At 43.8% G+C, this 26,245-nt stretch overlaps 1 protein-coding gene across 1 annotated transcript in view; it reads right to left on the bottom strand.

Moving 5' to 3' along the window:
* Positions 1 to 26,245, bottom strand: part of LOC126281385 (cytochrome P450 6j1-like) — a 134,396-nt gene that overhangs the window by 58,691 nt on the left and 49,460 nt on the right. The window contains exon 4 of the mRNA XM_049980309.1: positions 10,100 to 10,233. Within this exon, the coding sequence (XP_049836266.1) occupies positions 10,100 to 10,233 (134 nt within the window). The remainder of the gene's footprint in view (positions 1 to 10,099; positions 10,234 to 26,245) is intronic.

A 26,245-nucleotide genomic window follows, 5' to 3' on the forward strand; every position in this document is an offset into this window, starting at 1 on the left:
TCAGCTGCATTTCGTCGACACTCGCCATAGATGAGTATCATCTCCGCCTTTTCAGAGTTCAAATACACCATGGTCACAGTTCCTACAACACTACACTATCACAGACGTCTGGTAACACGGTGTACTACAGTTGGTCTGCGTGCGGAGACTAATGCAAAATAACAATAGCAGCAAGCGCTACATGCGGACACTGCGACAGCTTGACCAAACCACACTCGTCTACACGGTCGTCATCGTAAACATGTCCGTGCAGATGCTGCTCGCCGACCGTGGCCCGTGTTTGTCACAACACGCAACTGAACGTCGGAAGTTTCAAGCGCCAACTTTAGGTTACAATATCTCCGGATGTAATTAACATTTACAGTGCAACAAATGGCACTGATTACGTATTTGTTTATATGTTCAGATGTGCTACCAAAACTAACGTGGTTCCATTTAAAAAAACGTAGGTTTGTGTTAAAAACATACTTCCGTGCATTTTTGTATGGTTTGTATTAAACAATTACACTAGCCCCTCTCCTCACGTTCGGTCTGTGGAATCGGTTCGTCAGTATTTGATGTGGTTTACGAAATATATCCAGCGGTATCGTTAGGTGACTCAGTAGTGATTCTGATCTATAACTTTTACCATCTGCTGGTGGTTTATCTGGCTTCAGAAAGGATGTCACATTTCACTTCCTCCATATTTTTAGAATATGACATGTTTTGTGTCAGGTGTTATAGACTCTCTGTGCCTTTCTCTTTTTCTGAAGTGTTTTATCTCTAACTTCCTGATGACAGCTACTCCTGCTTTTTACCATTTTTGGAACAGCCAACCACTGTTTTTAGTTCAGTTATACTAAAACGTTGCGTAAGTTAATTCGTTTCGTGTCCGGCATCCGTTTTGTTTTACATCAAGAAACTCTTACACGGTGTTCATGTTTGCTGTTCGTGAGACATTGACGAGTAAATGCCTGGCAATAATGTTTGCATGCCGCATAACAGCTACTGAGTCGTTACTGCGTCTCCACAGTCGAATAAAGTCTTATATGAAATCAAAAGACATCGAAGAGTCATGCCTGCTACGGCAGACCTCCTGTCTGAAGGTAATTTCGCCCTAGACGCGGGCTTGTAGCCCGAAAATCGGAAATCTCTAAGTGTGTCGAAATTGCAATATTATTTTTGTACAGAATTTACCGTGTTAAGAAAATTTTGAAGTATTTGCAATTTCTTACTTATGTAATTATTGTTACTACCTATTAGAAATTAAAGTGTTCTGTATGCAGATTGGTTTCATGCCGGGTTATAATACACCATATCGCTCCCCACTCTTTTGAATACAAAACCCTATTTTTGAATGCGACGTTCTTATATCACCTTACTGGGGCAGCCTGTACGCCATCTTGATACCACTCTACTGATCGACGTCGGAGCCCACATCTTGCTGCATCAATAACCTCCACATCACCCACATACTGCTTCCCGCGGACTGCATCCTCCATTGCGTCAAACAGATGGAAGTCGGAAGGTGCGAGAACAGGGTTAGAGGGTGGCTGGGGATGAACAGTCGGAATGAAATATTGTGAGCTCCTATATGGTCGCAGACTTATGTGAGGCCTTGAATTGTCATGGAGAAGTTTGCTTACATTTTTGTGGCGACGAACAAGCTTAAACCGTTTCTTCAATTTACAGAAGATAGCACAATACGCTTCAGAGCTGATCGGTGCACCATGATGGAGCACATAAAACAGAATAACCCCATCAATCCCCTAGAAGACAGTCGCCGTTATTTTAGTGGCTGAAGGTACGGGAGTGAACTTTTTCTTGGAGAAGGGGTGGTGTTCAAATGCCTCTGAGCAGTATGGGACTTAACATCTATGGTCATCAGTCCCCTATAACTTAGACCTACTTAAACCTAACTAACCTAAGGACATCACACAATACCCAGTCATCACGAGGCAGAGAAAATCCCTGACCCCGCCGGGAATCGAACCCGGGAACCCGGGCGCGGGAAGCGAGAACGCTACCGCACGACCACGACCTGCGGACACTTCCAGGTCTCCATAGATATTCTGAAAGAGCCTATCAACATCTGCGATGCTCTGGTTTTCCGTCAAAAGAAACTAAACGACAACTCTCGCTTGGACCGCACCTCCGATAGAGACCCCATTTTGATGGCTACATATAGCGACACCAGCTATCGGTACTGCATGAAACTACAGATGCTAAAGTGGGAACATTCCACGATGTCACACAACAAATACCTCATTTTTTTCGACCGTAATTGGACGAGAAAAAAGTGTCACAGTACTTATTGCCTCCCCCCCCCCCCCCCCCCCCCCGTATATATACGTTCTTCTTGCATTACATTTCTTATTTTTCAGTTACGGTCGTTCGTTAATAATAATATATATAACAGTGTAGGCTACTTTTATGGACCGAAGTGCTCTGGTGGATTATCAGTAAGCAATCCGTTGGTATGCATGTGTGTGTGTATTATGCTTACTTTGTACTTTCATACAAATTTCTGTTTTAGTACCCGATCTATAATTATTGCAGTATACAATTCGTTAAAAACTACTGAATAAAATACAGGAGCAATACTTAATGCCGAAACATTTGCATCGAAAAGGACGGAATCGTAGACAAAGCAAGGAGCGAGCTCAGACGTTGATGAGAATAGTTACATGGCTTAGTATCTAACGTTTTGGTCACTCGCACAGGGAAAAACACTACAAATTCTATTTCACTACTTCATTGTACCTCAGTTATGTTTTTACTGAAATGTTACGGCTTTTTATGTTTTCACTTTTTATTTCGTTATATTTTTTTTCGACACTGATTCTTATACTATGCTTTAAGGCAAGTTACAGTGTACCTATTGAAATTTAACAAATAGTTTTGGTTTAAATGTAATTTACTGCTTATTCTGAGTATGTATCTAGTGTAGTGAGTGTGTTGTGTGTCCAAAACAGGAGAAAATTGTCTAGTGATTTTATTAAACACTGTTACATATTGCTTAATGCGACATACGCAAAATAAAAGCCGAGCGAGTTGGAATTATGGCTAAGATAATGGTCTCGTATTCTCGAGAGGCGGGGGATTAAGTTCCGTCCAACCATCTGGATTTAATAGGTCCTTAAGGATTGTCTAGGCAACGGGCTTGCCGCAGTGGATACACCGGTTGCCGTCGGATCACCGAAGATAAGCGCTGTCGGGCGTGGCCGGCCCTTGGATGGGTGACCATCCGGGCCGCCATGTGCTGTCGCAATTTTTCGGGGTGCACTAAGCGTCGTGATGCCAATTGAGGAGCTACTCGACCGAATAGTAGTGGCTCCGGTCACAGAAAACCATCACAACGACCGGGAGAGCGGTGTGCTGACCACACGCCCCTCTTATCCGCATCCTCAGCTGAGGATGACACGGCGGTCGGATGGTCCCGATGGGCCACTTGTGGCCTGTAGACGGAGTGCTTTTTAAGTATTGTTTGCTCTTGCTAAAATGGTTAAGACCGTAAACTTAACTTTTAGCTTTATCGCTGAGATTATGTTCAAGCTGCTAACAGTAGTTCAGTACAGCAGTGGAGATTACAAGTCTAGATAAATAAGAGTCATAGGCAGACTCGAAGAAAGCGGTGTATAAAATAAAAACCTTACTGATGTAACAAGCTCACTTAACCTGTTGATAGAGTAGCACTGAAATAACTTGCAAAGTGTGTTTAAATTGTTCAGTTTGTACAGTTATTGAGCGATCAAACGCAGCTCTGTCAACAGGAGATAATCACACACAGCAAATGATGAAATATACGATAAATTAAGGTGGGCGGGTGAGAGATTTTGTGAAATCATAATAGGACGGTAGCACAACTTTCACCATTACCTAAAGGCAGTAGGGTGACTCCGAGGATTGGTTGCGGTAATACTTTCGAGCAGTCACCAAAATATTTTTAATAAATTTGTCATTATGTACGAAAAACACGATGCTTAAATGATTTGATAAATAAAAGTCGGCAACCTTCCCTATACTTTTGAGGCTTCAGTAGCCAGGTATGCTGCTACAACATGGCGCGCCTAATCTGTCCACCTACATGGCCTGGAGGCTGACTACCCATCGACGGGGCGACGGGGAGGGGGGTGGGGGTGTGGGGAGTAGTGGGGGCGAGCGTGCTTGACGACATCTTCACAGAGGTTCAAAACGCCAGGAAATAAGTCACTGTGCGCTTTGCGTGCTGTTAGAAACGTCCAACTGTGTCTTTAGGAGCAGTTCCGGTTATCGACTCGAAAAAATCAGGGTAAGATTACAATTCTCTCTCGATCACTCTCACATCGTACATAAAATGGATATGACATTTCTTCCATTATTACACAGGCTAAAAGTTGTTTTGGTGCCAGGGTACATGAAGCTAATTTCATTGATGCTCTGAATTCAGTATGGGATTAGTTTTGGCTATGAGCTCAAATTTTCTAACAGATAACATTACAGTGAAATATATCTTACATTGTTTTAAGTTCAATCAATCGATTAAAAAATACCAGGAATTTTTATTATTAAATTATACAAATAGTATTATACACTCCTCGAAATGGAAAAAAGAACACACTGACACCGGTGTGTCAGACCCACCATACTTGCTCCGGACACTGCGAGAGGGCAGTACAAGCAATGATCACACGCATGGCACAGCAGACACACCAGGAACCGCGGTGTTGGCCGTCGAATGGCGCAAGCTGCGCAGCATTTGTGCACCGCCGCCGTCAGTGTCAGCCAGTTTGCCGTGGCATACGGAATTCTATCGCAGTCTTTAACACTGGTAGCATGCCGCGACAGCGTGGACGTGAACCGTATGTGCAGTTGACGGACTTTGAGCGAGGGCGTATAGTGGGCATGCGGGAGGCCGGGTGGACGTACCGCCGAATTGCTCAACACGTGGGGCGTGAGGTCTCCACAGTACATCGATGTTGTCGCCAGTGGTCGGCGGAAGGTGCACGTGCCCGTCGACCTGGGACCGGACCGCAGCGACACACGGATGCACGCCAAGACCGTAGGATCCTACGCAGTGCCGTAGGGGACCGCAGCGCCACTTCCCAGCAAATTAGGGACACTGTTGCTTCTGGGGTATCGGCGAGGACCATTCGCAACCGCCTCCATGAAGCTGGGCTACGGTCCCGCACACCGTTAGGCCGTCTTCCGCTCACGCCCCAACATCGTGCAGCCCGCCTCCAGTGGTGTCGCGACAGGCGTGTTTGGCGCCGTGCAGGTGAGCGCCACAATCAGGACTGCATACGACCGACGCACACAGGGCCAACACCCGGCATCATGGTGTGGGGAACGATCTCCTACACTGGCCGTACACCTCTGGTGATCGTCGAGGGGACACTGAATAGTGTACAGTACATCCAAACCGTCATCGAACCCATCGTTCTACCATTCCTAGCCCGGCAAGGGAACTTGCTGTTCCAACAGGACAATGCAGGTCCGCATGTATCCCGTGCCACCCAACGTGCTCTAGAAGGTGTAAGTTAACTACCCTGGCCAGCGAGATCTCCGGATCTGTCCCCCATTGAGCATGATTGGGACTGGATGAAGCGTCGTCTCACGCGGTCTGCACGTCCAGCAGGAACGCTGGTCCAACTGAGGCGCCAGGTGGAAATGGCATGGCAAGCCATTCCACAGTACTACATCCAGCATCTCTACAATCGTCTCCATGGGAGAATAGCAGCCTGCATTGCTGCGAAAGGTGGATATACACTGTGCTAGTGCCGACATTGTGCATGATCTGTTGCCTGTGTCTATGTGCCTGTGGTTCTGTCAGTGTGATCATGTGATGTATCTGACCCCAGGAATGTGTCAATAAAGTTTCCCCTTCCTGGGACAATGAATTCACGGTGTTCTTTTTTCAATTTCCAGGAGTGTATACGAACATGAAGGAAACTTCGGAATGTTATTTTCCGTGACATTCTTGAATATATATCGGAAGAGTCCTTTTAAACTTCAGCAATCATCTGTCTGCCTATCCCATCTTCCTCTCGATACCTTTAATGCTCCGGTGAAACAATTCACCTTGTTCGTCACTGATGACTTCTAAATTTTCAGGGAAATGGTCTAATTGGCTGTGTAGATTGTGCATCTTAATACTCACGTTACACTCAAGGGATTTGAAGAAGTTATACATCATATTTACTACTTCAGCATAGTTTACAACTCTGAATTTGTCCAGAAAACTCCGGAAAACTGCAACAGATGAAGTCATGGCTGTGCGCTCAGTCCCTGTCATGGAATTTACGAAGGCGGAATCCTTAATGAATTACCTCGTTTGTGGGCTCTCAAATATTCCTGCTTTCATTCTTTCTGTACTCAAGTGAGGCTTGATATTGCAGTGGAGGAAAGACGTGCTTCTTTGTCTTTCAATTAATAACACACTTTTTAATAACACACTTTTTCTCTCTTAGGTCACTATCTTCTAACCCAGTGCTGTGTTTTACCTTTTGTATCCCAGAGGCACAAGAAGCAAGGATATTTGGTGGACCACTTTAGTCCACACAAATCACTCATTGATGTTCATGATACTTTGTTTCTACAAGACAAAAGCTATGATGTTATGGTCTCCTTCCACTTTCATAGATTGTGGAAATGGTACTGAACTACTTAGTTCCCAATTTGTAAAAGGACACATTTAAAACTTCGTTTTGAGATGTCAGTAAATATGCCCCAGTCATCAGGAAGACTCATTCTTTCCAGAAATCCTCTAATTTAGTGACAAAATAAAAGACTGTCTTTTTAACACGGGAAGAGTAGCAGACGCTTTTCTCTTGTCCGGTAAAAGATAATTTTGGTTCCTTGTTCCAGTAAATTGTTATCGCTCAAACTCGAAGTTAGTAAATCAGCAGCAGGCTGAGATCTCTTGTGAGGTCATTTAATTCACCCTGGTTTGAAATGTTAACGTATTCTTGACATCCCTCATAATCACTGTCACCTTCATTGGTATCATAATGACAAAACTCGTCCTCACAGAACTCTGGTAACTGATGAAATAGTTTTGATCGGCAGTTCCTCAGAGTGCGGAACGACTTGGAGAGACTAAATCAGAATGAATCATCTCACAACGGTTGTCTAGATAGGTTCCATTATTATTTACTAGGCAGAAATAACAGTAACCGAAATCCTTTTTGAGTTTTCTCCAATCTATCGGCACCCCTTTTCCTGGTAGTCCACTGTCGTAGCCGGTCGCGGTGGTCGTGCGGTTCTAGGCGCTCCAGTCCGGAGCCGCGCTGCTGCTACGGTCGCAGGTTCGAATCCTGCCTCGGGCATGGATGTGTGTGATGTCCTTAGGTTAGTTAGGTTCAATTAGTTGTAAGTTCTAGGGGACAGATGACCACAGCAGTTGAGTCCCATAGTGCTCAGAGCCATTTGAACCATTTTCCACTGTCGTAAATATTCTGTACAAGTTTTACATTCCAGAAGCGGTGCCAAAGTTTTACCCTGATCAGCAAACCTAACACGAAATTATCCAAGATAAGCTCGCTTTAGAAAGTCACTAGCAGTTTTTTCTTTTTAATTTGAACGTACATTGTCCGCATATGTAGTAGGTCACGTCAGGATGATTTACACAACTTCTTCTGCTTGAGCTCATATATTTTATTCAAGAATAATCTACAACACAGTATGTTTTAAGTTAACTTTATAACAACTCTTTCCTAAATACGTATATCGCCCGAGGGCAACTTCGCTCTACCGTGTACTGTGAGAACTGACAACCTAACGCTGGCTCTAGCGTTGAAGATCACTTAAGTTACCAGATGCCTGCTGCATCTGACGGATTTTCCTGGAAATAACTGGACGGCCGACTGACAATGAAGCCAATACACAGAAACCAATGCGTGTACAAGTTGTTTAGAACTGCACAAAATAGAGTTTAACTGCACATATCGTATAGAATTGCACGCCTTTCTTCCTTAAACTGATCTAAAAAGTAGAGCAGCTAGTTAAAAACTGATTTCATTTCACATTCAGCGTCCGAAATACAGCTAAAATCAGTTCTAAAACCCTAGGGACAAAAAACTTTCTTATAGGGCTAAGTTATTCATTAAAGATGCTGAATTACGTTTCAGCCGCAAGCGCTTCGTCTTCTTCAGTCTAAGTAATTCTAAGGTTTTAACGACATGCCTTGAGGCTATGGTTCCACATCAGGGTGGTTTTCCCGAAAACGATGTGGCTTATTTCCTTCCCTACTACCCTTGTGTATTCCGAGCTTACTATCCGGTTCTTAATCTCCAATCTGCATTTTACCTCCTTCGAAACAACGAATTTTTTTTGTTTGATTCTGTAATGTGCTAGCAGTTAACAGTATTACATATCTTTTATAGGGCGCTATCGTAGGGAGAGGAGTATACTGAAGTCTTGAATAACTTTCATTCAGATTTCTCTTTTATTCCTGTAAAGAAATTCATTGTTTTCTTCTACTGGAACAATATTTAACTATTACCATTTCGAAAGTCGAAAGATATTTCCTTTATCTTCAGTCGTACGATTGCAGATTACCATTGACATGACTAAAAAATAAGCAACAGATTGTAATTTACAACGTGCTTCCAGACCGGAACGTCAACATTGGTTAAAGTATCCGACAGGATGACAGGTATTGTACTATATGAAAGAAATCATTATAACTTCTGAATGGTTTGCGTTAGGACGTTCAAACTGCAGGGTTGGCAGCATGCCATGATGAGAATTAGTACGCGCATTGTTGTATGGTTTAGCGACGAAGCCAACTTCCATTCGGATGGGTTCGTCAATTAGCTAAATTGGCGCGTTTGGGGGACTGAGAAACCGCATTTCGTGCTCGAGAAATCTCTTCACCCTCAACGGGTGACTATGTAGTGTGCAATGTCAAGTCATTGAATAATCGGTGCGATATTCCTCGATGGTACGTTGAGTACCGAACGGAATGTGAAGGTTTTGGAAGATGATTTCATCCCCATTATCTAAAGTGACCCTAATTTCGACAGGATGTGGTTCATTCAAGACGGAGCTCTATCCTATAGAAGTAGCAGAGTGTTTGATGTAATTGAGGAGCACTTTGGAGACTGCATTCTGGCTCTGCGGTATCTAGAGGTCATTGGCATGGACCTCGATTGGCTGCCGTATTCTCAGGGTCTGAACACATGTGACTTCTTTTTATGGGGCTATATTGAAGACAAGTTATACAGTAAAAAACCCAAAACCATTGCTGAGCTGAAAACAGCCGTTCAGGAGGTCATCGACACTGCAGCAGATCATTCAGAATTTCGCTATTCGTCTACGCCACATCATCGCCAAAGTTAGCAGGCGTATCGAACATGTCATAACATAAATCCGAATGTCTGTAGTGACGTCCATATGTTGAATAAAGTGTCTGTACGCCGCAGTTAGCTACTAATTTACGTTTGTTTCATGTAGTTCAATCTACGCGGTACATACAAACGTTTCGAGACTGATTTTATTCCTGGCATACCGACGATCTGAGCACAGGCACTAATGTTACAGCTTCAACTAACAACTTAGAAAAAAGAAGTTGCGCATTCGGCCAGTCCGTTGCGAGCAGGCAGTGTCAAAGAGTGTACATGTGATCGTGGTGTGTCAAACTGTTGTGCTATAAATCGCAATGAAGGAACATCTTCGACTTATTCTTCCGAATGTTTGGGAGAATAAAAAAGTCTTTGGAAAGCTTGTCTCGCTCACCTTACACCTTGGCTCCTGAACAAAGAGAACGACGCATGGACGCCTGCAGCTATTTATCTCAAATGCAAAACGTGGAAAATTCTTTTCTGTAAGAAATCATTAAAAACGACAAGTGCAGAAATTTAGGGCATAACCGTCACTTAAGCCAATGGGATGTGTAAGCTGGGCAGTATCTGAAAGAAGGACTTTTTTGGCAATTTCATGTGGTTGCATGGACTTTCCGTGTGTTGTATTCAACTAAACGGAGACGATGTAATACACCTAAGGCTTTAAAACCACGATATTAACTTTTCTCTATTTTTTACGAATCCAGTGTCGGGACTTTTTGGACTGTTAACAATACACTACTATTCTTTCCTCGCCAACGAAACGATCTCTGTGGCACGCCAGAGCGGTTGCTTACCTTTGCCAGCACTGGTCGCCTCCTTCTGCAGGGTCCGCACTAGCTCGTCACACACTTCCTTCATCAAGATGAACATCGGCTTCAGGCGGCTCGCTGTGAAGGACGGGCTTAACTGTGACCTCAGTTTTCTCCATCTGCAACAAACAACATTTGTTACCAGCTAAAAAGCCTCTCATTGCTCAATTACAGACTTTTCCCTTTCAATCAAGTCTGAATAATCAGCGAGAATCTATTGCATAAATGAACGAAAACGTTTGAATGTACATTCAGTGCGATAAAACACAGAAATAAACCATGTGGCTGTGAATTAAACTATTCTAAGAAATACAGGAATCAGCCACTTTTTATACAACTCAAATTAGTACAAAGGCCTTTCTGGCATTGACCCATCTTCAGTTGACATAACACATTTGTGCCATTATCAGAACTGTGTTAACATCCAGTGCATTTTGAACGCTGCAGCTGCCCAGTGCCATATAACACTCCGTTTATCTATTATGTTTCCCAATTTTTAAATGCGTTTTATTAATATTTAAATGCGCTTACTTTTATTTTGCAACTTTTATTTCATTTATTCATATTTATATGTATAGCATACACACTTTTAGCTACACTGCTTCACTGACGCACCGAATAATTCACTCTGCGATCGACGTATGTGCTTGTTTACATCGGAAATTACACTTAAAATTTTCTTATATATTCCGAAACGAACTTCTGAAGTTAGTTCTGCTTATAGACTTAATATTGTCTGTAGGACTGAAAATGAAGTATGCCTGATTACTTGATTAATATCCGTTGTATGTACAGTACTGAGTCGCGAGAGATTGTTCGATAAGTAGTTTCTTAGGTAAATTACATAAATTGAGCATAGTAACAATTACCATAAATGTTCAGCTATATAGTTGGGTAATGACTTGCTAGCATTAACAGAATGTTAGTTAAATTAGACTGAACATTAAGAAAGTAATGTACAGTGTAAATCATCCGAAACTTGTACCGAAAATATTGCGGAAATGGAAAGTGCTATTGATGTGCGGTTTTCACAGAATGGTAGTCAGGGGCTCGTACTTTCAACAAATAAACAATGTGATAATACTTAAATGGGTATTTTTGAAGAAACATACAATTTTTAAGTAGAACAATGCCTATTGACTCTGACAAACTAAAAGTAGGGTAAATCAGTAGTGTTTATTGCAGGAGTTTAGTGCGAGTCATTTACGAGATATCGTACTTTGAAAAGTTCCCATACCGACACATGTGCAAAACCTGTGGTATCACACACTAAAGAACACCACAAGTGCATACACTAGTTACTTGGATTCTGACCAGTAACAAGGCAACTGCCCTTCCCAAGTTGTGTTCAAAATGACCATCGGCAGCGGCAGTGAACGCTTCCAGTCTAGGGGAGATGTCCGAGAAGGCTGCAGTGGTACGTCGTTGCGTATCATCGGGTGTAACTGGTATGTCTTTCAGATTTCCCATAGAAGGAAGTCTACAACCGTCAGATCCGGGGAACAGGCCGGAAAGGTGCAGGTCCTCTGCATCTAATCGATCGATTGGGCAACAATTCTTGTTGGTACGAAAGGTTCCTCCTAGTCTGCAGAGGAACGCCTTCCAGCATACGTGGAAAATTATTTGTTAGGAGGCTGTGATACTTGTCACGTTCAGCGTTCCATCTATGAAACACGGGCCTATGACCTGGTAGTTCACTATCCCACACCTGACGAAACCAACGGGGATTGTCAACCAACTAATAGTGTATGCTTCAGCGGTTTACTTGGCCATGATTGGTAAATGTGGCTTCATATGTAAACAAGATATAAAATACATCTAGAGTATCCTGTATTAATGGTCATGTACAGAAGTTAAGATGATTCTCATAATCGTTTCCATGCAGTTGTTGTTAAACAGAGACGTAATAGGGACAGAACCTATGTCCATGAAGAACGCGTACAACACCTGCCTGACTCATGCCATTTCCTAGCACTTCCTAGTGCGATTGCGCGGGATCTAACTTGCGAATTAGCTGCAACAGCAGCAATAATAGTAATTTCCCCCTCATCTGTTGTCAGTTGTTTCCTTCTGTTACGTTGTCTAGGTGTTAGATTACCATTTTCACGTAACTGGTCTCAGAGGTTGATAAATAATTACGGAGATAGTTGACGTCTATTGGTATATCATGCCGCATGCACTGTTCAAGACCGAACTGCATTCTTCCTGCGCTCTCCATACCCCATGAGCATGTCAGATTTTTCTGCATTGGTAAATCACAGCTTTACTTCCGCCAGTACCTCGTCTCCTACCTTCCAAACGAGTTCGAGTCTCGGTCCTGCACACAGTTTTAATCTGCCAGGAAGTATCATATCAGCGCACACTCCGCTGCAGAGTGAAAATCTCATTCTGGAAACATCTCCTAGGCTGTGGCTAAGCCATGTCTCCGCAATACCCTTTCATTCAGGAGTGCTAGTCTTGCTTGATTCGCACGAGAGCTTCTGTGAAGTATGGAAGGTAGGAGACCAGTTACTGGCAGAAGTTAAGCCGTGAGGTCGGGGTGGCGGTAGCTCAGTTGGTAGAGCACTTGCCCGCGAAAGTCAAAGGTCCCGCGTTCGATTCTCGGTGCGGCACACAGTTTTAACCTGCTAGGAAGTTTCATGTCAGCGCACACTACGCTGCAGAGTGAAAATCTCATTCTGGAATGTAATTTCAGCTTTGTTAATGTGAAAAATCAAAAGACTGTGTGATATACTAGAATGTGACAAAATATATTAACGTAACATCATAAATTCTGCGACAACAATCTTCAAATTTATTTAGATCAATCAAGCGGTGAGGGTCTAAAACGCGACATTTTCAGCTTAAAGAATCAGAAGCCTAGACAAGAAGATCTGGAGCCAGCTCTACATAAAAAGCTAAGTGAACTAGGAAGTTTATTGTAATCTTGCTCCTCTCAGCTCTTCAGAAAAGATTTCGCTTACTTGGGCAATAGCTGTAAGTAGGAAGGAGGGGATAAACTATAACCGCCATACACTAACTGATTTGTAACTCGCAATGGACTCCTGAACGACACAAGCACATTGTAAGCAAATATAAAAATATCGTATCTAGCAACTGCAAAGGTTGTATAGCAGAAAAAATATCAGTGTGGAAGCTTTTCAAAATATGATATCTCGTAAGCGACTCGCACTACAATCCTGCAATAAACACCACGGACAGTCTAATTTACCTTACTTTTAGTTTGTTAACGTCAATAGACATTGTTCCATTTAAAAAGAGTATGTTTCCACAAAAAACACCCTTTTCAAGTATTATCGCAATCTGTTTATTAGTTAAAAACGCGAGACGCTGAATAGCAATCCATTCTGTGTAAACGACACATCAGTAGCACTTTCCTTTTCCGCAATATTTACGGTGCAAGTTTTAGGTGTTTCATCCTGTATAAAATATTTACCCACTTGGATGAAACAAACCTGCGACCATACGTGCTACCCTACTTTTGATACGTTAAATGTTTCCTGATATCTCCATTTGGCATAGGTTGCAGGCAGTTGATCAATTTTCAGAGATGGGTACGAAATTTCATTTATAGACTGCATTTTTCCAGCATCCTACCACCAAATCGAAGTATACCACTTGCTTCATGTAACCTATGTGATTATTCTATTTCGTATCCCTGTAAATATGTATACCCAGGTATTTGTATGAGTGAACTGACTCCAGTCGTGACTCACTGGTATTGTTGTCGCAGGATACCACTCTTTTTTTTTTAGTTCTGAACATTTAAAGCGAGTCGATAATAATGCCACCATTTTGAAATTTTGGGAAGATCTGACTGAGTATTTGTACAGCCTTTTTCAGACTATATTTAATTACTGGAAATCGGATAATCAGCAAAATTTCTGAGGTTATTATTTGCATCGCTGGCAAAGTTATTTATTTGCAACATGAGCAACGAGGGTCCCTTCCCTGCCGTACACCTTAAGTTACTTATAGATCCGTCGCTCACTCTCCAACCAAAGAGAAATTACGAAACGGTAAAATCGCTTTCTTCTCAGCTTCCTGTCCTGACTACACCTACAGCATCGTATTCACCTTTTGCTACAGTCGTACTTTGACCTTGTCTTCACGCACACAGTGGAGTAGACAAGGCATGACGATACATTAAGAATGGAAGGAGTAGCACTTCTCCACTTAAACAAGGTTCGACTACAGACTTAATTAAATATACATATTTTGATAAACACGCAGAATGATGAAGCTCACAAGACTGAACATGGTAAAGAGACAAGAAAATATGCGACAAAAGTTCCTGAGTACAAGATAGTTATTACTGGACCAGGAGATGAGGCTTAGTCATTCAAGGAAAACCACACAGGACACGTATGAAACTTAAGAAATGAAGCCCGTAACTGTGGGCGAACAAGAGAGATACTGTCTAACGATGGCAGAAAAGACTTAAGGCCACCCGCGGTGGTCTCGCGGTTCTAGTCGCGCAGTCCGGAACCGTGCGACTGCTACGGTCGAAGGTTCGAATCCTGCCTCGGGCATGGATGTGTGTGATGTCCTTAGGTTAGTTAGGTTTAAGTAGTTCTAAGTTCTAGGGGACTGATGACCACAGCAGTTGAGTCCCACAGTGCTCAGAGCCATTTGAACCACTTTTAAGAATTAGGTTCATTAAAGATTGACAAGCATTTTAGACTGGTTATGATATTACTGTGTTACAACGTTCCCCGTGTGTTAACAAGTACGTGCCCCAGTGTCTTGTTGAAAAGGACAAGCAGTACACGCGAAGGCTGTGGTTGGAAACGTACAAATCCGTTGAGCTCGCCCAAGTCTTCTACAGGACTCTTTCCATGATATCTTCTAAAGATGTCCCTCTAGCAGCAGACGATAGCAAAATTTCGTGGTAAGATGTTGTAGCGTTATTCTATTAAAATTGCAGGAAAGTGAGTAGAAGCTCTGCAGTAAAGACCACATAATGTTTTTAGATGATGCTACGTTTTATTACCGTCTGTAAATCATGCTACAGATCCTTGTTCAAACAAAATTTATATCTCCTCTCTTTGATTTCAGTTATACATATCAGTTGCTGGTACATTCACCCCATAATGTGATATTCCGTAACAACTGGCTGTTTCCATCATCACTGCAAATGTTTAATTTGTCCATTATCCCGATATTCAATGTAATAAATATTTAAAATTATTTAACAACAACTGATGACAGCCAACACCGATACGACTTCGTACTGTGAACATCACGAAGAGGTTAGCGATACCAGCAAAGAAAGCAAGAGTTCCCTATGACACAAGGGAGCTTCTGCCTCGAACATTTTAGGCAGTCACAGGTAATGAATTATTGTGCTACTATATGCAGTAGAGCCTTTCTTAGCCAACAGTAAGCAAGGACGTTGTTTCCCGGTGGAGGTTGTCATTTCACGCCAGCAAAATTCCACGCTTGAATTTACCCGTACCCCCAGACTTCACGTCTTGTGACAAATTGCATCGTATCACGAATATTCGATACCTACACTCCTGGAAATGGAAAAAAGAACACATTGACACCGGTGTGTCAGACCCACCATACTTGCTCCGGACACTGCGAGAGGGCTGTACAAGCAATGATCACACGCACGGCACAGCGGACACACCAGGAACCGCGTTGTTGGCCGTCTAATGGCGCTAGCTGCGCAGCATTTGTGCACCGCCGCCGTCAGTGTCAGCCAGTTTGCCGTAGCATACGGAGCTCCATAGCAGTCTTTAACACTGGTAGCGTGCCGCGACAGCGTGGACGTGAACCGTATGTGCAGTTGACGGACTTTGAGCGAGGGCGTATAGTGGGCATGCGGGAGGCCGGGTGGTCGTACCGCCGAATTGCTCAACACGTGGGGCGTGAGGTCTCCACAGTACATCGATGTTGTCGCCAGTGGTCGGCGGAAGGTGCACGTGCCTGTCGACCTGGGACCGAACCGCAGCGACGCACGGATGCACGCCAAGACCGTAGGATCCTACGCAGTGCCGTAGGGGACCGCACCGCCACTTCCCAGCAAATTAGGGACACTGTTGCTCCTGGGGTATCGGCGAGGACCATTCGCAACCGTCTCCATGAAGCTAGGCTACGGTCCCGCACACCGTTAGGCCGTCTTCCGCTCACGCCCCAACATCGTGCAGCCCGCCTCCAGTGGTGTCGCGACAGGCGTGAATGGAGGGACGAATGGAGACGTGTCGTCTTCAGCGATGAGAGTCGCTTCTGCCTTGGTGCCAATGATGGTCGTATGCGTGTTTGGCGCCGTGCAGGTGAGCGCCACAATAAGGACTGCATGCGACCGAGGCACACAGGGCCAACACCCGAATGGAGACGTGTCGTCTTCAGCGATGAGAGTCGCTTCTGCCTTGGTGCCAATGATGGTCGTATGCGTGTTTGGCGCCGTGCAGGTGAGCGCCACAATAAGGACTGCATGCGACCGAGGCACACAGGGCCAACACCCGGCATCATGGTGTGGGGAGCGATCTCCTACACTGGCCGTACACCTCTGGTGATCGTCGAGGGGACACTCAATAGTGCACGGTACATCCAAATCGTCATCGAACACATCGTTCTACCATTCCTAGACCGGATCTGTCCCCCATTGAGCATGTTTGGGACTGGATGAAGCGTCGTCTCACGCGGTCTGCACGTCCAGCACGAACGCTGGTCCAACTGAGGCGCCAGATGGAAATGGCATGGCAAGCCGTTCCACAGGACTACATCCAGCATCTCTACGATCGTCTCCATGGGAGAATAGCAGCCTGCATTGCTGCGAAAGATGGATATACACTGTACTAGTGCCGACATTGTGCATGCTCTGTTGCCTGTGTCTATGTGCCTGTGGTTCTGTCAGTGTGATCATGTGATGTATCTGACCCCAGGAATGTGTCAATAAAGTTTCCCCTTCCTGGGACAATGAATTCACGGTGTTCTTATTTCAATTTCCAGGAGTGTATTTTAACATAAGCGTTACAATGTGAATTAAGTTTTACTATGATTCATGAGTTCATACACTACTAGCCATTAAGATTGCTACACCATGAAGATGACGAGCTACAGATGCAAAATTTACCGACAGGAAGAAGATGCTGTGATACGCAAATGATTAGCTTTTCAGAGCATTCATAGAAGGTTGGCGCCGGTGGCGATACCTACAATCTCCTGATATGAGGAAAGTTTCCTACCGACTTCTCATACACAAACAGCAGTGGTCCGGCGTTGCCTTGTGAAACGTTGTTCTTATGCCTCGTGTAAGGAGGAGAAATGCGAACCATCACGTTTCCGACTTTGATAAAGGTCGAATTGTAGCCTATCACGGTTGCGGTTTATCGCATCGCGACATTGCTGCTCGCGTTGGTCGAGATCCAATGACTGTTAGCACAATATGGAATCGGTGGTTTAAGGAGGGTAATACGGAACGCCGTGCTGGATCCCAACGGCCACGTATCACTAGCAGTCGAGTTGACAGGTATCTTATCCGCATGGCTGTAACGGATCGTGCACCCACATCTCGATCTCGGAGTCAACAGATGGGAACGTTTGCAAGACAACAACCATCTGCACAAAAAGTTTGACAACGTTTACAGCAGCACCATGCCTGCGGTTACCCTTGACGCTACATCACAGACAGGAGCACCTGCGATAGTATAGTCAACGACGAACCTGGGTGCACGAATGGCAGAACGTCATTTTTTCGGATGAATCCAGGATCCGTTTACAGCATCATGATGGTCGCATCCGTGTTAGGCGACATCGCGGTGTATGCACATTGGAAGCGTGTATTCGTCATCGCCATACTGGCGTATCACCCGGCGTGATGGTATGGGGTGCCATTGGTTACACGTCTCGGTCACCTCTTGTTCGCATTGACGGCATTTTGAACAGCGGACGTTACTTTTCAGATGTGTTACGACCCGTAGCTCTACCCTTCATTCGATCCGTGCGAAACCCTACATTTCAGGAGGATAATGCGCAACCGCATGTTCCAGGTCCTGTACGGGCCTTTTTTTATTCAGAAAATGTTCGACTGCTGCCCTGGCCAGCACCTTCTCCAGATCTCTCACCAATTGAAAACGCCTGGTCAATGGTGGCCGAGCAACTGGCTCGTCACAATACGCCAGTCACTACTCTTGATGTACTGTGGTACCGTGTTGAAGCTACATGGGCAGCTGTACCTGTAGACGCCATCCAAGCTCTGACTTACTGCCCAGGCGTATCAAGACCGTTATTACGGCCAGAGTTGGTTGTTCTGGGTACTGATTTCTCAGGATCTATGCACCCAAATTGCTTGAAAATGTAATCACATGTCATTTCTAGTATAATATATTTGCCCAATGAATATCTGTTGATGATCTGCATTTCTTCTTGGTGTAGCAGTTTTAATGGCCAGTAGTGTATTAACATTTCAGTGCAACCGCACTAAGTACGTTGGAGTGCATATGAGAACGGTTGTGTGCTAACCGTAAATGGTCCTTCGCTATGATGTACCAGGCTTTTCCTTGAAACCTCACAGCAAGAGCTCGACCTCACTTACTTCTCCTGACCTCAAGACACTCTTTTGGCAGCTTACTAAGTCAGTCTCCAGACCACATGATCCTACTACTTAGGCGCCATTTTGAGATATTTTAAATGAGTGCTACAAGCAAAAGCATGTCGGTAAATATTTGACGGTTACTTGGAGAAACAGTTAATGATCTCAACTGTCAGCATAGGCTTCCGCGACATTTGCACAGTCAAATAAAATTCCTTTAGGTCAGTGACTGCATTTCCAGAGTGTAAAACTTTCGATATCTCGCCCATTATGCAAGTGGCCTTCCTCATGACGTTTGTTTTCTTTGCAAACTGTGACAGAAACGTCGTAAATTTTACACAATGGCTGTGCGGTCACAGACCCAGAAGAATTTTATCGGCATCTGATGATCTTGTTGGCTGCTTGTCTGGACAATATTACCATCCGGAAATGCAATGGCAAATAGTAATCGCATCCGACCACTGACGACTCTGTGTCGGCACTCCGACAATTCAGACTGTCTGAAGAGTGTGTCATAACAATGTGCTGCAACCTCCCCACCAAGAAAACTGAAGTGCAGACGAAATTTCGTTTGACACTCCACATCATTCTTATTAAACATTGGTGTGAACTGGCTGAGATGCATACTGCGGCCACTTGATTCAACATCTATCTCTATATACATAACCCACAAGCCACCGTATGGTGTGTGACGGAGGGTACCGTGTATCACAACCAATCATTTCCTTTCCTGTTATAATCACAAACAAAGCGAGGAAAAATCGACTATTTACATGCTTCCGTATGAGCCCTAATTGCTCGTATCTTATCTTTTTCGTCCTAACGCAAAATTCATCTTGGTGGCATTAGAGTCGTTGTGAACTCAGTTACAAATGTCGGTTCTCTAAATTTTTTCAACAGTGTTTTACGAAAAGAACGTCGTCTTCCCTCCAGGGATTTCCATTTTAGTTTCCGAACCGTCTCCAGCCGGCCGTTGTGGCCGTGCGGTTCCAGGCGCTTCAGTCTGGAACCGCGTGACCGATACGGTCGCAGGTTCGAATCCTGCCCCGGGCATGGATGTGTGTGTTGTCCTTAGGTTAGTTAGGTTTAAGTAGTTCTAAGTTCTAGGGGACTGATGACCACAGATGTTAAGTCCCATAGTGCTCAGAGCCATTTGAACCGTCTCCTTAACACTTGCGCGTTGTTCGAACCTACCGGTAACAATCCTAACAGCCCCCTTTCAATTTTTTCGATTTCTTCCTTGAATCCGACCTGATACGTATCCCAAACACTCGAGCAGTACTCAAGAATAGGTCACATGAGGGTCCTGTATGCGGTCTCCTTCACAAAAAAGAAAAAAAAAATGCTCTGAGCGCTATGGGACTTAACAGCTATGGTCATCAGTCTCCTAGAACTTAGAACTACTTAAACCTAACAAACCTAAGGACATCACACAACACCCAGTCATCACGAGGCAGAGAAAATCCCTGACCCCGCCGGGAATCGAACCCGGAACCCGGTCTCCTTTACAGATGAACCACACTTTCCCAACATTCTCCCAATAAACCTAAGTCGACAATTACTCTTCCCTATTACAATCCTTGCATACTCGTTCAATTTTATATCACTTTGCACATTACGTCCATATTGCTCTATCCGAACATTATGGGTTTCTTTTTTCTACTCATCCACATTAATTTGATTTTTTTCACGTTTGGAGCTAGCTACCATTCATTACACCAAGTAAAAATTTTATATAAGTATCTTGCGTCCTCCCACACCTTACCGTACACCACGACATCATCAGCAAACAACCAGAAATTGTTGCCCACCCTGTCTGTCGGATCATTTATGTATACACAAAATAATAGCAGCATATAACACTTACCTGGTGCCCTCCTGACGATACCCTTGTCTATGGACTGAGCGAGGTGGCACTGGACTCGCATTCGGGAGGACGACGGTTCAATCCCGCGTCCGGCCATCCTGATTGAGGTTTTCCGTGATTTCCCTAAATCACTCCAGGCAAATTCTGGGATGGTTCCTTTGAAAGGGTACGGCCGATGTCCTTCCCCATCCTTTCCTAATCCGATGAGACTGATGACCTCGCTGTTTGATCTCTTCCCCCAAACAACCCAACCCTTGTCTATGATGAACACTCGCTGTCTAGGACAACACACTGGGATGTATTACTTAAGGAGTTTTCTAGCCATACACATACCTGGGGCCCTGTATTCATCAACAATATGCAGTAGGGCACCATGTCAATTGCTCTCCGGAAATCTAGAAATACGGAATCTGCTCGTTGCCCTTCGTCCTTAGTTCGCAGTATATCATGTGAGGCAAGCTGAGTTTCTCACGAGCGATGCCTTCTAAAACAGAGTTGATTCGTGGACATAAGTTGCACTGATCCGGACTGACAGGACATCACATGTGAAAAGTGCGATTTCGCTTCCGCACGACCAACGTTTCCGGAACCCATACAAATCAGCCACGAGGAAGCCCTTCTGTTCGACATAACTCATAACGTTTGGACTCCGTAAATGTTCTAAGAGTCTAATATTGTACAGTAGATTCGCTGATCTGTTCTGCTTTCCTTCTTACAGAAAGGTCTAATATGTGTTTCCTTCCAACAGCTAAGCACAGTTTTTTGTTCGAGGTATCTACGGTATGTTAAGGTTAAAAGAGACGCTAAATTAACCGTGGATTCTGTGCAGAATTATATGGCGATTCCGTCAGGCTCTGGAACATTTTTCCATTTTAGCAACTTCAGCCGTTCCTCGACGGTAGTGGCTCTAGTATTATTGTATATCTCTCATCATTACAGTGATGTGAAAATTAAAATGTAGCGGTACCACAGTATCTTATGTTGTAAAGGAACATTTGAAAAAGGAAGTCAACATTTCTAATTTTGCTTCGCTAGGCTCAACTCCAGTTTCTGTAGCGTGTGTGTGTTCCTGGATATTAGAATTGGTACTATCCACAGCCTTTATTTATGAACGGAAATTCTGTGGGTTTCATGGGAGGTCTTTCGGAACGATTCTACTACGGTAATAGATGAAGGCTTGCCACATTACTCATTTGACATCCAAAATAGTTTCAGAAAATGTATTCCCAATTGCGAATATGAAGCACCGTCGGCTGTATATTGGAATGAGGACAGCAAAAATTTGTACCGGAGCGGGATTTGAACGTGGATTTCCCACTTTACGCGAGCGATGGCCTTAACTGCTTCTTTTTTTCGTTGTATCTGTTCATAGCAGACGTCACACGAGATCCGTTGAAGTTCGTTATTGAACCTTTCACTCAGTTTTTTTTGTTACAGAGGCCAGCCAGCTCTCTGACCGGACATGCTGAGCTACCGTGCCGGCAACTACTTCGGCTATCCGTGCACGAATCTTGACCATACCCTCACTTCCATAGGTAGTCACTCATGTGTAACAAGCTGCACTTGTACGTAACCTATGTCCCTGTCCAGGGAGGACATATTTGTTGAGAGTAGAGGGCCTGGTACAGTCGAATAAATACGGAATAGCAGTACCCGTGTTATTAACAAGTGCGATGCTATGTTTCTTCGAACATGCGTGACCGAAGGAACATGCATTGTGCTTCTTAGTAACACAGACAATGCTGTTTCGAACAAAACCGTTTCATTTAGCATCTATATGTAGCCTTTTCCATTTTTTTTACATGTATTGTGATGTATTCGCTGTTTCCTAACAACTTGCTTTGCAGAGACTGTTAACACGGAAAATTTTACTCTCACGAATTGTCCTCGTAGGGTTATACCTATTCCTTAAAATGCTCCCGGCCAGACTAAACGTTTCAACTACTGGAAGCGGTCTAAATTTGTCTGCAATTTACCTTTTAAGACATAAGTTACGTTCTGATGAAAATAAATTAAAGTAAATCGCAATAAACAATACTTTGAAGCGTCCTGCCCTGTACAATTATGGTGAAATGTAACATACTCTCACTGTTTTTCCATATTTTGGATTTAAAGAAATGTTGGAATTTGACCCAACTTAGAGATGTGATCTACATTTGAGCCAGTCTTAAAAATACATAGATATGATTGAAAAAAGAAAACCAGTAAAATGAAAGAAAAATAATTTGTTTCTAGAAGAAAATGTTAGAAACATTTTATAAAATGATGAAAAAATAATGTAGCATTTATTTCATAAATCATCGTGGATTCTAAAAAAATGTGTTCACATAACGTCAAACATACCATTCTCTAGAACAAAAGTCATAAAAATATAAATGTTTTTTACCAGCCCTTGCCCATTCATTTACTTTATTTGCCAATAGAACAGGAGCAATGTTGTCAGTCGTAAGTACTAACAACCGATGACGCAGATCTGTTTGGCTGAGGCAAATAAATGAAGTGGCTGACAGATACTACTAGAATAGTACTACGTGATGTGGATGGGAATCCTTTGAGAGGTTTGTCCTTATAGTTTCATCTATGACTGCACTAATCGCCTTGGCCATATCTGTTTAGTTATTTCGTTCTATTTTTCCCCTTTCCGTGCAGGATATATTTTGACTTTGTTCTCAGTGTTCGAGAACAAAAACGGCACAGGACAGTCATATTGACAAAATGATCAAAAAATTGGCTATAGCTCAAATAGAGACCATACGTAATGGCTCGACTTTATACCATTACTACAACGTATTTTTTTAGGTTTATTACAAAACAACCATAAATTATATTTCTTAAAACTAAAGACATTCTAAAAGCTGAGTTTACTTTTAACAAGACATACTAGAAGAAGACTATTCGGAAACACATAAACTGCAAGAAAAAATAACAAATGCATGCTTGCAAATGTTTCGAGATGGTCAAAATGGACTTCATGTTGACTACAATCCCATGCGATAATGAACTGTCGTGGCGGCTTACAGAACAATTGAAGTGACCTGAAGCACTATTTTACACTGATTCTGCTAGGCTCAAGGACATCCCATTACCAAATATCTGGCTAGCCCAAATTTAGACCCCAACCGAAATTTGGACCACTTCCTCTACGTCTATTGGATTGACACTACTGCCTCTTTATCTACTTTTCAGACTATGTAAATCTTAAACTGAGGTATTACTCCTAAATACGCGTTTCTAAAAGAAAATTTGGAAATCGTGTTTTGTCATTTCTGCTTTTCTGATTATTTTAGTTGCCCTTAGTACTTCTGCTACCATTGTTCAGACAACTGCCTTGTGGTTACTGTTACCTTTTCTATATGAACAACTTCAAAAGCGATATTGCAGTGACTGTCTGAAGAAACATGGCATCGCTATTCTTAACAGCACACTCACTGCAATGTCGTATTTATTCGCTGATACCGGGCAGCGGCTTTCAATTAAAATGCCCCCCCCCCTGCCTCCGTACGGTAATCATAGAATGTGTATACGAGTACATGTTGTGACGCAGGAACGACGAGAAACGGAAGTTTGAGTCTGCCCGTCAGTGGTGTACTGATGGCCAAAGTCGTTAAAGCGACCGCTTGTATAAGTGGTAAATCCAGGTTCGAGTCTCTGTCCTGCACAAATTTCCACTGTTGGTATTCTCTTCGTGATTCACGCTTCAGAGAGCCGAGTGGTAGGGGCTAACCGCCAGGCAGTCGTAGTTCTCTCTCGAGGACCAAGTGCTCGTCGTGTTGTTTGTTTCGTAGGTACGTTCTGCTTGTTGTCAAGTGTGACTGGCTCCAGGATGGCAGCGCTGCCCCTCGCCGCTGGAATCTGTCAACCACGGAGTTATTTCATTGGAGATATAGACGTTTCTCCTTCTTACCAGAGGTACAACACTGCCTCTCACGAACAACCACATCCTAATGCGATTTCTGAACGACAAACATGTTGTGTAATGTTTCCACGTACACTCCAACGTACTTAGTGTGGTTGCACTGAAATGTCAATACACTACTGGCCATTAAAATTGTTACACCAAGAAGAAATGCAGATGACAAACGGGTAGTCATTGGACTAATATATTATACTAGAACTGACATGTGATTACATTTTCACGCAATTTGGGTGCATTGATCCTGAGAAATCAGTACCCATAAAAACCACCTCTGGTCGTAATAACAACCTTGATACGCCTGGGCATTGAGTCAAGCAGAGCTTGGATGGCGTGAACAGGTACAACTGCCCATGCAGCTTCAACACGATACCACAGTTCATAAAGAGTAGTGACTGGCGTCTTGTGACGAGCCAGTTGCTCGACCACCATTGACCAGACGTTTCCAGTTGGAGAGATCTGGATAATGTGCTGGCCAGGGCAGCAGTCGAACATTTTCTGTATCCAGAAAGGCCCCTACAGGACCTGGAACATGCGGTCGTGCATTATCTTGCTGAAATGTAGGGTTTCGCAGGGATAGAATGAAGGGTGGAGCCACGGGTCGTAATACATCTGATATGTAACGTCCACTGTTCAAAGTGCCGTCACTGCGAACAAGAGGTCCCCGAGACGTGTAACCAATAGCACACCATACCATCACGTCGGGTGATACGCCAGTATGGCGATGTCGAATACACGCTTCCAATGTACGTTCACAGCGATGTCGCCGAACACGGATGCGACCATCATGGCGCTGTAAATAGAACCTGGATTCATCCGAAAAGACGTTTTGCCATTCGTGCACTCAGGTTCGTCGTTGAGTACACCATCGCAGACACTCCTGTCTGTGATGCAGCGTCAAGGGTAACCGCAGCCATTTTCTCCGATCTGATAGTTCATGCTGCTGCAAACGTCGTCGAACTGTTCGTGCAGTCTAGCAAACGTCTCCACATGTTGACTCAGGGATCGAGACGTGGCTGCACGGTCCGTTAGAGCCATGCGGAAAAGATGTCTGTCATCTCGACTGCCAGTGATACGAGGCCTTTGGGATCCAGCATGGCGTTCCGTATTACCCTCCTGAACCCATCGATTCCATATTCTGCTAACAGTCATTGGATCTCGACCAACGCGAGCAGCAATGTCGCGATACGATAACCCACAATCGCGATAGACTACAATCCGAGCTTTATCAAAGTCGAAAACGTGATGTTACGCGTTTCTGCTCCTTACACGAGGCATCACAACAACGTTTCACCAGGCAACGCCGGTCAACTGCTGTTTGTGTATGAGAAATTGGTTTGAAACTTTGCTCATGTCAGCACGTTGTAGGTGTCGTCACCGGCGCCAACCCTGTGTGAATGCTGTGAAAAGCTAGTCATTTGCATATCACAGCATCTTCTTCCTGTCGGTTACATTTCGCGTTTGTAGCAAGTCATCTTCGTGGTGCAGCAATTTTAATGGCCAGTAGTGTAATAATTTAGGAGGATCATTAAGTAAATAATGCAACTCACTTTTTTTCTCAACCAATTTCGGTTGAAAAAAATGTGAAATATCGCGGGAAATCAGAGCATCTCAGACATTCACAGGCGTTTGCAGAATGTCTACGGTGACTTGGCAGTGAACAAAAGCACGGTGAGTCGTAGGGCGAGCTGTCTGTTATCATCGCAACAAGATCGCGGAAACCTGTCAGATCTCCTACGTGCGAGCCGATCACACACAGTTGTGACTCCTGCAATGTTGGAACGTGCGGACACCTTGCTGCACTTGTGG

The sequence above is a fragment of the Schistocerca gregaria genome, chromosome 7 (assembly GCF_023897955.1).
Source record: "Schistocerca gregaria isolate iqSchGreg1 chromosome 7, iqSchGreg1.2, whole genome shotgun sequence".
Lineage (NCBI taxonomy): Eukaryota > Metazoa > Arthropoda > Insecta > Orthoptera > Acrididae > Schistocerca > Schistocerca gregaria.